This window comes from Biomphalaria glabrata, chromosome 1 (assembly GCF_947242115.1).
Source record: "Biomphalaria glabrata chromosome 1, xgBioGlab47.1, whole genome shotgun sequence".
Classification (NCBI taxonomy): domain Eukaryota; kingdom Metazoa; phylum Mollusca; class Gastropoda; family Planorbidae; genus Biomphalaria; species Biomphalaria glabrata.
Window position 1 is genome coordinate 65339968 of NC_074711.1, and position 12820 is coordinate 65352787.

Sequence of the window (12820 nt, forward strand, 5' to 3'; positions counted from 1 at the left end):
AGATAACAAATAGACCTGGGGTCGCACGCTCACATAATATTAAAGAAAAGATGATACTACCCCTTCCCTTTTTTCGGACCCATGTACCTCAGGGGGTACATGGTGGTGCACTTGCGCACCCCCCCGGATTCTGACTAAAAATCTACATCTACGTAATAAAAAAAAAACAGATCTCGAAGATGTATTTCATTATAAAATATTAAAAAAAAAATGGCTAAAATATATCTGGCAACTCAGAATTTAGAGGCGCGCACGTACATGGTTGACCATCCATTCCATACGCCTAGGTTAATCTACTTATTTTTACGACTACTTTAACCAGTGGAAGCACTACTTGTTCAGTATTGCTACTTATAATTTAATTGATTAGATGGTGCAAAAAAATGGCTAGAATTTGGCTACTCAGAATCCAGGGGGGCGCCCATGTATATATATATAGGCCTATAATATATAGTCATAGATCTAGAATCTAATCTAGATTTTAGATTTGGTTTAGACTATAATAATATATGTATGTATAGGTAATTTTTTTGAAGTAAATTATATTTTATAAGAAGAGATATAAGATCAACAGAAATATCCTATTTGATTGATACTGCTAGCAAAGTCCTGGCAGACTATAGTCACTAGGCTGACTAGGTGTATGGTTTTATATAAACTCAGAGAGTCAAGACTGATAAAGTTTCATTTGTCTATTCTATAGTTACATTATTGTGAAGAAAAAGATCGATGCATTTAGATCTATATATCTAGTTAATCTAGATATAGATCTATCTATACTAGAGTCTAGATCTATATACATCAGTAGACCAAACAATTAACCACTTCGACTTTGAAAAACAAAAAGTCATTAAATAATCTAGATTTAGATCTAGATATAGAGTTAGTAGAGTAGATCTAATATCATGATCTAGGCCTGTTATTAGTGTTATTAAAGAACACCCTACTATTTACTAAATAATAAGACCATTTAGTCTTTTAGATCTAGACTAGATTTTAGAAAAAAAATTATATCTCAAGTCTAAAGGATTCAGCTGCAATTAAAAAGTTATGGATTTTGTAAAGTACGTGTAGACTTGAGAAATATAGATATAGTATATAGTCCAGATTTAAGATAGATCTGTATATAGACCATATTATTATAATCATATAATGATTATATAAAACTCATCATTTGTACCTTGATTTTCCTCCTGTTCTTAGTAGGGGATATCAAGAGAGAGTCCAGTCCATTCTTTTACATTGTCCAGCCAGCTTTTCTTTGGACAACCCCTTGTTCAAAGTTGTTCAAGCCTCTTTCACTGCACCTTTTTGAATGATTACTTTTGACAGTGAGTCATGTGTTACAATATGACCAAACCAACTCAGCTTTCATCTCTTCACAGTACAGACATGTTTCTCCTTTTGCCAGCCATAGTGTTGACTTGTGATTGTACAATCTCATTTGTCTAGTTTTCCTGGTATCTGATACCCAGCATTTTTCTTTAGCATTTGCTCTCAAAGGCTTGAATACTTCTTTCAGCCTCTGTGTTCAGTCTCCAACTTTCACAACCATATAGAAGTACAGAGAAAGCGAAGAATGACAGCTTTAATTTTACTTGGAAGCTGAAACTACTCTTCCAGATTTTCCAGTTAGCTCAAGGCTGCGGATGCCAAGCTTAAATGGATTTCACATATATATAATATTATCTTATAGATTGCAGATGTTAATTTAAAAGAGAAAATAGTTATATCCTATGCATTTCATGTATCAATCGAGCTATGCATTTAAGAAAACATAAAAAAACTAAAATATTATATGTGCAAAATAAATGTGAATATTCACATTTGACAAGAGTAGCAGTATTAGTAAAATCAGTTAACAAAAAGATGGTTTAGGAAAGTAAAAAAAAAAAGATAAATGCACATTTCTTTTTCCATATGCTAAAATTAATTTATATAAGAACTCTTCCTTTCCTAATGCCATTAAAGCATGAAATGGTTCGCCTGAATCTGCCTTGAAAACCAATGACATAGTAGAATTTAAGTCTATAATTAACATGTTATACTGTCGTAAACCAACAGCATTGTATAAACTTCTTTAGCAAGGGGGCCAAAAATGTTCAAATGCATGTCATTGTCCACATTATCGCAAAACAACATGATGCCCAGTGTGGCTTCATCATCTACTGCTGGCAAAAGTTTTGAGGGTCTGAATAGCACAGCATCACGGGCTAGATGTGGCCTGTGAAGGGAGGTTGAGCTGACATAAGAAAGTGCATTATTTTAAAAGTATGGAAAACATTATTTTAAAACATTTGGACAATTATCAGTGTAAATTCTTACATTCATTTTTTTTTGCTAATTTATCAAAAATAAACACTACTCACTTTGAGAACCCACTATTGGTCAGGTTTCGGTCACATGTCTTCAGGTTTTGGTCATGTGTATTCTAGTTGTATACTAACCTTGTTTTAAAATTTAAAGTTATCAATAATGAATCCTTATAGAAAACTTAATTAAGTCTTTGTTACATGTATGACATTGTAGACTACACACAAATCAAAGTTAAATTTGGTTTGGTTTGTACTCATATATTAAAGCTGCCCGCATTTGTAGAAATGATTTATTGTAAATTATTTTCTTTTAGGGTATCATCTTCCAAAACAAAACATGTTTCTCTTGATGAAGAATTACGCTTCTTCAACCAAGGGGATGTAAGAGGTAGGTTTCTTTTTTTTTCTTTTACATGATAATGTAATTATTACATTAATACAAGACAATTTGACACATAAAATTTCTGTGATTTTAAGTGTAGAGTATTATTCATAGATATTTGTTGTGACTAGGGCTTTTAAAGCGTGTTTGAATATTTGGCCAAACTATTTATCCAATTACTTTTTTTTTCCCAACATAGTCAGGTGGGATCAAGCAGATGGTAGGCTACTTAAATCCTAAGGAAAAAAAATAACCTCAGCAGGAAGTACTTAATTACACTGACACCACAACTATCATTTTTTTTATTAAGGAAATGAAAGTATTTTCATAGTGTTCTTGTGACACAATTCCTTTTCTACACTTGATTTTTCTATCATATCTTTATTATAATTGATGTATCTACCATTATCATACATTGGTCAGTTTATGCATATGCAAATGGATGTTTTTAGTTTTCTTTATTGCTTTTTTTTTTTCAACTTTTGGCATTAGTATTATTTTGATAAAGTTGTGGTGAAAATAGATGTTTTCATATAATTGAAGTTTGAATATATAAGTTAATATTTTCTTCTAACACTGATTTAGACTAGCTACCATTCTAAAAATGTTTGGTATAATTTTAATTCTGAGACTTAGAGATGTATTTTCTTGTCCCCTTTAGCTACCTTTTGTAGTAATCATACTCTTGGCAGACCAAATTCTAGAAATAGAGCTCCAACAAGTCCATCTTGTTCAGATGTACTTGATAAATTACATTTATATTGTACAGTTGTGATTAAGTTAATTTTTCTTAGTCACCCCTACAGCAGTCTCAATAAATCTGCTATGTAAATATGGTCTATTTAAATTATTTTTCAGACTCTTTGAACAACACAATCTAGAAGGATTTCTGTCACTGTTTAGTTTTTTTAACTTTTTTTTCCTTATGATTTAAGTAGCCTACCATCTGCTTGATCCCACCTGACTATGCTGGGGAAAAAAACTGTTTATATTCTAAATAAATATGCATTGTTTTCTGTTGCTAATTTTTCACAAATATGGTACCGTATTGCATTGCAGGTAGAAATATTTTTGGGCAAATTGTATAAAATTAATATATATGTTTTACAATAGGGGGGGGAATACTTCTTGACATTTTCAGAGGATAAATCTGTGTACCCAATATCCAAATTTATGCCAGGGATTCCAGTATTGGTGAAAAACCAACAGAACTCCTATTTTCAGAATGAGATAATTTAATTTTCCAAGTTGAACATAAGAGAACTTGCTCTGCACATCATATAATGGCTCAGAATAGTTTTTCCAAACTCTGTAAGAAATGAAAATTAATCAGAATTATCTCCCCTACATTGTTTAGTCCTCTGTGTTCACACTCTAAGCCACCATGTGCCTATGTGTAGAAACTTCCTTTTTACAATTTTCTGGCTACTTTGACACTTTATGACAATTTGATATAAAATATATATACAGATATACATCAATATTTAACAAGATTTCTGCAAATTTTTATATAGCATTTATTACTTTTTTTCAAGTTGTTGAACAGTTGGAAGTCTTAAAATTACTGAAACTGGCATCGAGTTTGATAGAGTGTTGTGCTAGTAAACATGGATTCAATCTCCATGCTTGCCTTTTTTTTTTTTCAAATGGCGATCCTTGATCAAACCCAATCCAATCCCATGTAATCATTTCTAATGCCATTTTCTTTGAAACTAAAGAGTAATAGATTAAATTAAAAAAAATTATATTTCTTTTTTCTATTTAAGATTGCATAGACCAGCCTATTCCAGCACATAATTACTTTACATACAAACTGGATCAACCTGTTCACATGAAAATGAATGAATCAATACCTCTGTCTATTATACCATCATTTTTTATAGAAGCTGTGTCAAAATATGCAGACAGAGCTGCATTAGGTAAGAACATTATTAACAAGGTGTCCTTGTTTGTTTGTTTTTTTCTGCTCTAACTTTTAAGTTTAAAAAAAAAATTAATTAAAATTTGTTTTTTAAATTTCAGTTTATGAGAATTCAACTTGTCCAGTTGTGATCACTTATAAAGGATATTATACAGCTGTTTTGAATGCGGCTAGTAGCTTCATAGCTGTAAGCAATGTGATTTAAAAAATAAAAATAAATAGTTGTCTAATATTATTCTTCATTTACTGTTCTTTTTAGCAATAGATTAATTTGCTTTAACAAAAGCTGGAAAGCACATGAAAAAAATCCAAACTAAAATAAAAAAAAATATAGAATCAACAATTTCAGAATTAATAAAACATATATATTTGTTAGTTGTATAAATTCATTGAAATATTTCCATCTCAGATGGGATTAGAGCAGAATGGAGTCGTGGCCATGGCTTGCTACAACTCAGCATGTCATTTTATATCTACACTTGGAGCTATATTTGCTGGGTAACTACTTTGTCAGTTTCTTTTTAAATAGTAATTAATGTATTTATGTAAGTAAAGTAAAAAGTAAAGTTCCCCTTTAAGACCTTGCAATCTATTGGGCAGATAATGTTAAGGTCATTTGTTTCTTTGGCCAATGATTAATGAGCAGGGTGTCATGTGGACAGCACAACGACTAACCGCCTTTACTTTCCCCAGCTAAAGTTAGGTACCCATTAGAGTTGGATGGACTCAGGGGTGCCCTTAAAAATCCAGAAATTAAAGGTCCCTAGGTTCAGAAGTGAAGCGCTGAACCACTCAAGCCCCTTCTTAGTTTCCATCAAGTCTCCTTAGCAGGCTGACTTAATTTACATTTTTTTTTTAAAGTGCAAAACTTTTTCATGTGACTGTGAAGTCCTATTTTGGAGAGACCCCACCCCCGCCATCCGTCCACAACCCATATGTTGCAGGTTAAGGTTGATTTCTTTTTCGTGGTAGAGGAGCCAGCCAATTTTCATATGGCAAGCTTTTCTTTTAGATCTGATGCCCATGTTTTTTTTGCTGTCCATAGCTTTCTTGGTCACCATCTCTCTCCATGTAGTGCATCGTGCACTTTTGGTCCAAATAACCTGTTGGTTTGATTACTCACACATTTTCTGTGTTCAGAAACCTTGAATACTAAAATAATATTCAGTCTAAATGAACAGTTGGTTTAATGAAGTGCTAGCTCAATTAACCAGATTTGATGGTATTATGCAAATGTAAATAAGTCAATTTTCAGAGAGAAATTGTCATTGCACAATTATTTACTGTAGTTGCTATTTAATAAATACTGTCTTAAAAAAAAAGGATTGATATAATTAAATCTGTACTAATTTCTTTTTCTGGATTACCTTTCCTCAGTGGGATCATCACTGACCTTTACAGCTTTAGAAAACTGTCATCTTTATTCAGTCTGCTGGAGGACTCCAAGGCTTCTTTTGTGGTCGTTGACTCCACCCGGAAAATTTCACAGGCAGTGTAGTTAAAAAAAACAATTGGAGATATATATATAAATGTGCACAATATTTGAAGTGACGTAATCAAAATGCTATTTTTAGATTTGTTAAACCTACTACAGTCCAACTAACAAAGTGTCAGATTTGAGAGGGCGATTTCACATTACAAGGTGTTCAATATTTAAAACTAACAAATAATTCAAGTTTTTTTATCAGTGTTGTACTATTCATAAAGAGTTCCTTATTTTTGCAAACATTATAGTTATATGTTGACCTCAAGACTCTACATAAAATAGTAATAAATTGGTACAATTTTCATTTGAAATAGTGGCTATTTATGAGTTTGGTATACAATTATGATAAGAGTATGTGGTTATATCATAGGAAAAGGATATGTGGTCATATGATTAATACTTTTCATGTTTGTGTTACAACATAGATATAGTGTGCTGTTTTCTAACTAGCTCTTTGTTAGTTGTAGTGTTGTTCTAGCCTTGTATTAGGTTTGGCTGAGTGTTATCTTAATTCTTATTACAGGGTTTCACTCGACTTAATGCTAACCTCATGAGGGTCAACATAGTTAAGTGTTAGGATTTAATCAAGTTAACAGTAAGAGGGTCATTATAAACTCTTCTTTTAGTATCATTTTTTTTTATATCTGCCAACAACTTGAAAAGTTAAATTTTTTTACTTTCTTTTCTTACTATTCTAAATGAAATATACTTTCATTCCAAACTTGAAATGTTAATTTTTCAGTTGTTAAGTTTATGGAATGAGCTTCCCAGTTTAAAAGCCATTATACTTATAACTGAAGATTTGGAATTGGAAAATTCTCGACCAAATGTTTATACTGTAAGTCATGCAGTTTTGTTTAATTTTTCCTGACACTAAAATTTGTATCGATTACGTAACAAAAATATAAAACAGAGTAATGATAGAGTGTTAACGTTACTTTCAAAGATTAGAGATGTTTTTTAGTATTTCAAATGAACTTGCAAACTTTATAATTATACATATATATATATATTTTAAGTATATATATATATATATATATATATATATATATATATATATATATATATATATATATATAAACTATAAATATATAATATTATATATATAATATAATATATATATATATATTTAGAGAGAGATATGGCACTTATTGTTATTGTCTTAAAAAGATTTACATTTATTATACCTTGTTTTGAAATCTGTCTGAATTTCATTTGATCTTACAATACAATGGTTCCTTAATGTTGTTTTTGCTGGAAATGGTAATGGATATAAATGCTTCAAAAGGCATTCTTTGCAAATAGCCTGTGACAATCAGTCCAACTTCTGGCTTTAACCTGTGGCTCACATATTGGGTCTAGGGTATCTGTTATCATTGACAGGAGAAGGGATACCTAAATATTTAAGCTTTGGGAAGAGGTGCTAATTAGCTTCTGGCTGGCTACTCACCTAGGAGGAGAATTCTGAATCCGAACATCTGCTTTTATGTGGATATTCATTGAAAAGTTCTTTGGGGGTCAACCCTGAAAAAAATCAAAGAGTTGATGAACCTTAGACAGCTTGCAGCGCTAGTCTTGGTAGAACCTGCAGTACTCCTGACACCAAACTGTATCAGCTAACGTCATTTCTTTGAATATATACAGCTGCATGAAGAGAGGGAACTGCTTCGTGGTCCACAACATTCCTATCATAACTAACGCACAGGCTTTCATCTCATTTCTATTAGATTATCCATAACCGTTCCACAACTGAAAGTTAAATATGCTAGTTAGCAATTAGTACTATCCATAACAATTTTTGAGAACATTGTTAATAATTATTTCTTCCTTACAGTGGCCTACATTCCTTCAGTTGAGTTACAGGACTCCTGTAAAGAAATTAGCAGAGAGGCTGGATCAGTTGGCACCAAACAGATGTTGTGCCATCTTTTATGGGGTAGGTAATGTATGTCTCATAAGCTATAGATAGTATCTTTAAAAGTCTTTGTATGTCTTAGTTTTGTTTTATTTGGTCAAATTTTTGGAGACTTTTTTTTCTGTTTTATTCAAGTCTGACAAACTTCTAGAATTCAGTAAGCCAAAAGGGGTGCTGATGAGCCATGACAATGTAAGTATTTAACTTCATTATGCATATTATAATAATATAATTAAAATATAACATTTGTGAATTAAGAAGTAATAGGCAAATTTAGTAGAACAATAATTAGGCTTGTCTTTGAATCTGAAGATTAAGGAGGAGTGCCATATTTCATGTTACTATGCAGATCAAGCAGAACAAAATAAACTATACATAATTGAGACATCACTCAAATAGTCTTGCACTTGATTTATTTCCTGTTCATGAGCATATCGTATTGATTTCCTATTTAAATGCTTCATTTTTCCTTTCACAGGTTTAGAACTGATTTAGAGTTATGCTGTATTTGGACTATTATATTTTAAGAAATATCTCTTCCAGATTCTTTCTTTTTATTATTATTACTTTTATTAATTTCTGTAATAAAAATACAGTTTTCAGTTTTTTTTCCAGTTAACCTTTATGGCTACTTCTTTTAAAAGCCAAATTTGGACTGAGGAGAGCCTGAAGCCGAATCAAACCAAAAGAGAAATGTCTATGGAAAAGAGAATGCTAAGTTATCTATCACTTAGTCAAGCGTACAGTCTGGTCATTGAGATTCTTCTTCCCATTGCCAGTGGTACGACAGTGTTCTTTGTTGGTCCAGACATTTGGGAGGTAAAAAGGATTAAAATTTTTATTACAGTCTTCGTAAATCTTCATTAAAATATTATATAAAATCTTCATTACTGCATAGAAAACAATCAGGCTCAAAAGTAGACATTGAAAACACTGGGAAAAGAAATACAATATAGAATGACTCAGACTCTTTCTAAGATAGAAGATGGCTTGATTTTTTTTGGTCTCATCCTCGACAACTATATTAAGTTATTCCCTAATTTTTTTATCATGACCAAAGGGTATCAAATTATTTCTTTATAAATAGCTTGATAACATGACTTTTACCTTCAGAGGAAGCAAGATGAAACCAAAGTTATATATTGATCCATCTATCAAGAGATCTCTGGAACTGCTGAATGGTTTTGCATGACATTTTGTACACAGGTTGTTTTTTTTTTACCTTAAATCTGAGCATGACAATTCACAAAATATCCCAAGCTTGCTGTTAAACCTTTGCATTACGTTTTGGTATTTCTGTACATTGGCCAAAGTCTATATATAAATCTTAAATACAAATGCTCAATATAGACTGCAGTATTTTTTTAAAGCATTGTAATGAAATGATAACGACTAGAATACCAATAACATGGCTTTATTCGACAAAATTAGACTACAGTAAACAGTGAAAGAAACCAGCACGTCTAGCATACCACTGATGCAGTCTGTACACACACACACACTGGACATGAAACACACAATGGCCATGACCTTCAGACACGCTGGACGCACGCAGAAAATCAACTCAGTTACACTACAATCACCCCGCCTAAAAGTTATAGGAACATAAACATGTAAATAATAGTGAAGGACAGCGATATAAGAGACCTTAGTATCCCTACAGAATACTTACAGATTTACTCTATTGAAAACCATTGTATAACTATAAACAAACACGTTATACACTATAAAATTATCAGTCCCTTATGCATACAAATATTAAGACCAGTTGTCTTGAATAATAATGTAATAAGTAATACAATACAAAAAGTCTAACTAGAAAAGCTATACACTATAAAATGATCAGTTCAAAGTGTGTCATATTAAGCCTACAATTACTGAGTTAGAACTTGTGATATGGAAAAATAATTAAATAAATGTTAGACCTTATAATTAGGTCTGCTTGTTCTTGGTCTTAGGTTATATCTACCAGGACCAATACTGCCGTCGATTGGAGTTGGTGACATCGGTGGCTCTCTAACAGGAGACTCAGCCCCTGCATTTACTTCTTCTTGATGTCCATTTTCCCCTTGTAGTACATATGTGTTAGGAGCAGCCATTGGTTCTATAGTCACATGGTCAGTAGGCACCTTCATCTGTGTTATAGGGTTTGTCTCCGGCTCAAAGTCTTCATGTTCCATATGTTGATACACCTCTGGTTCTCCCTCTCTTGGAACGGGGGCCAAATGTCGCAATGACACTGTTTCTTCTCTTCCATCAGGAAGTCTTACAATGGCATACTGTGGGTTGCATGTAATTAAGTCCACAGCTATTGTACCATCGTCATATTTTGATGCACGGACTCCCTTTTTTAACAACACTTTTCCTGGTTGAGCTAACCATGTCGGGAGTGATTTGCCGAAGGTGGACCTGCGATAGAACTTGAATATTCTCTCGTGAGGTGTCTCGTTTGTAGCGGTACAGAGCAGAGAACGAAGAGAGTGCAGGGCTTGGTTTAACGCCTGCTCCCATTTGGAAACCGGGAGTCCTTGAGTTTTTAAGGCCAGAGTTATAGCTTTCCATAATGACCCGTTTAGCCTTTCTACTTGAGAGTTCCCTCTGGGATTATAAGGGGTCGTCCTGCTTGTGGCCACCCCTCTCTCGTGTAAAAATTCCTGCACCTCTCTTGACATGAATGAGGTACCTCTATCAGAGTGTACATAGTCAGGCATTCCGAATAGTCCAAATAAATTATCTAGACATCTGATTACTGTTGAAGCCGACATATCAGAACAGGCGTATGCAAACGGGAATCTTGAAAATTCGTCAACTATAGTTAGCAGGTATGTGTTCCGAGATGTAGAAGGGAGCGGTCCTTTGAAGTCCATACTTAGTCTCTGGAAAGGTTGCATCGCCTTAATTAGAGTTCCATTAGAATTACTGAAATATCTGGGTTTTACTTCGGCACAGATTCTGCACTGGTTGACAACCAGCCTAACATCTTCACAAGAGAAAGGTAAGTTTTTCGCTCGCACTAAATGCCATAGTCTTGTTACTCCCGGATGACACAGAGAGTCATGGAGCAGTTTCAATTCATTTCGACTCATAGCTGACACACACCCGTTTCTAGAAAACGTATCAGCCGCTACATTGTGTTTGCCTGGTCTATACAAGACATCGTAGTGGAAACAGCTCAGTTCCAGTCTCCACCTTTGAACTTTCTCATTCTTTATTTTCCCTTTGCTCTGATTGTCATACATGAAGGCCACAGAGCGTTGATCCGTGACAAGGGTAAAGCGATTTCCTACTAAGTAGTGGTGCCATTTCCTTAAAGATTCTACAATGGCATAAGCTTCTTTTTCTATAGCTGAGTGCCGCCTTTCACTTTTCGAGAGTGTTCTTGAAAAGAACGCCACGGGGCGGCCATCCTGGTTGAGGGTGGCAGCTATTGCAACATCCGAAGCGTCTGTTTCAACCGTCAGAGGTCGAGTATAGTCGATGGTGAAGATGGCAGCTTTCTCCAGCTCCTGCTTTAATTCGTTAAGGGCTGTCTTTACTGTTTCTGAAAGAGGGAACGACGTGTTATTTGCCAAAACATTTATTTTGTTAGAAAAATTTGGGATCCACTGTGAGTAGTACGCCAACATGCCCACCATCCGTTTTTGTGAGCGCATATCATGAGGGGGAGGAAGGTTTCTTAAAGCCTGGAATCTTTCAGGGTCTGGCTTGAGAAGGCCTTTAGAAATTTCGTATCCCAATAGGCAAACTTTGTCAGTGGCTATCGTACTTTTGTCTTCATTAAATGTGATACCATACTTTCTAGAAGCATCTAGAAATCTTTGCATATTCTCATCGTGCGACTCTTGATCATGACCACATACCGTTACATTGTCCACGTATGCAAAGGTGTCCTGCAACTTTTCATTCTCAATAATTTGATTTATTGTTCTCTGGAAGCATGCAACTCCGTTGGTAACACCGAAAGGGATGCGACAGAACTGGTAGAGTTTGCCACATGCCTCAAATGCAGTAAACGGTCTTTCGTCAGTCTTGATTGGTATTTGATGGTAGGCACTTTTGAGGTCTAGAGTACTAAAAACGGAATAGTTGGATATCCGTTCTACCAGTTCATCGACTCGGGGCATTGGGTATGCATCCAGTAAGGTGAAGCGATTTATTGTTTGATTGTAATCAATGACCATCCTTCTTTTATGTCTCTCGTTTGTTGTCACAAGCACCTGTGCTCTCCAGGGAGACTTTGAAGGTTCAATGATTTTGTCAGAGAGGAGTTTTCTAACTTCAGACTCAATAAATTTGTTATCACCTATTGAGTGCTTTCGTGACTTAGTAGCCACTGGTCTGCAGTCAGAAGTTAGATTACTGAATAGGCTCGGTGTTTCGACTCGTGCTGCTTTAAGACCACAGATGTGTAGAGGATTGCGGTTTCCTCCGTACGGTATGGTCAATTCCTTATGAAGACTTATAAAGTCTACACCAAGAATTACATCCGAGCACAATCCAGCAAGTAGAGAAAGTTTGACCTTTTTGTAGTGTTCTCCCTTGTACTGGACATAGGCAAATGTATGTCCTAATGTCTTTTCAGAAAGATGTGTAGTGGCCATGAATATTCTGTTTGTAAACGGACGTACTGGCCATTTATTTCTCTTGACGATGGCTTCTGATATGTAGCTTTCACAGCTGCCAGTGTTTATGAGAGCTTGCAACAGCAACCCGTTGACGTTCACTTGTGCCGTAGACTGTGTAAGCCCAGAGAAATGCGTTGATGACAAGGTACATGGAGTTATCACACTGGTCAGTGATA

The 12820-nt window shown here is 34.2% G+C and overlaps 2 protein-coding genes across 2 annotated transcripts in view; both read left to right on the top strand.

Annotated features, from left to right (window-relative positions):
* The first annotated feature begins 640 nt into the window (after nucleotides 1-640).
* On the top strand, nucleotides 641-6839 carry LOC106074218 (long-chain-fatty-acid--CoA ligase ACSBG2-like). Its single transcript, XM_013234956.2, has 6 exons — nucleotides 641-1064; nucleotides 2630-2703; nucleotides 4464-4616; nucleotides 4720-4805; nucleotides 5028-5116; nucleotides 5996-6839. The coding sequence occupies exons 1-6, from the start codon at nucleotides 1051-1053 to the stop codon at nucleotides 6114-6116; spliced, it is 537 nt and encodes a 178-aa protein (XP_013090410.2). The 5' UTR covers nucleotides 641-1050; the 3' UTR covers nucleotides 6117-6839.
* LOC106074217 (long-chain-fatty-acid--CoA ligase ACSBG2-like) overlaps nucleotides 6226-12820 on the top strand; it is a 30603-nt gene continuing 24008 nt past the window's right edge. The window contains exons 1-5 of the mRNA XM_013234955.2: nucleotides 6226-6260; nucleotides 6847-6942; nucleotides 7939-8040; nucleotides 8155-8211; nucleotides 8635-8838. Coding sequence (XP_013090409.2) covers nucleotides 8197-8211; nucleotides 8635-8838 — 219 coding nt within the window. The 5' untranslated portion in view covers nucleotides 6226-6260; nucleotides 6847-6942; nucleotides 7939-8040; nucleotides 8155-8196. The remainder of the gene's footprint in view (nucleotides 6261-6846; nucleotides 6943-7938; nucleotides 8041-8154; nucleotides 8212-8634; nucleotides 8839-12820) is intronic.

Excerpts from the sequence above, each read along its gene's own strand:
- LOC106074218 (XM_013234956.2), top strand. Across the intron at positions 2,704-4,463 it reads CAACCAAGGGGATGTAAGAG|ATTGCATAGACCAGCCTATT; the intron begins GTAGGTTTCTTT and ends TTTCTATTTAAG. Across the intron at positions 5,117-5,995 it reads CTTGGAGCTATATTTGCTGG|TGGGATCATCACTGACCTTT; the intron begins GTAACTACTTTG and ends ACCTTTCCTCAG.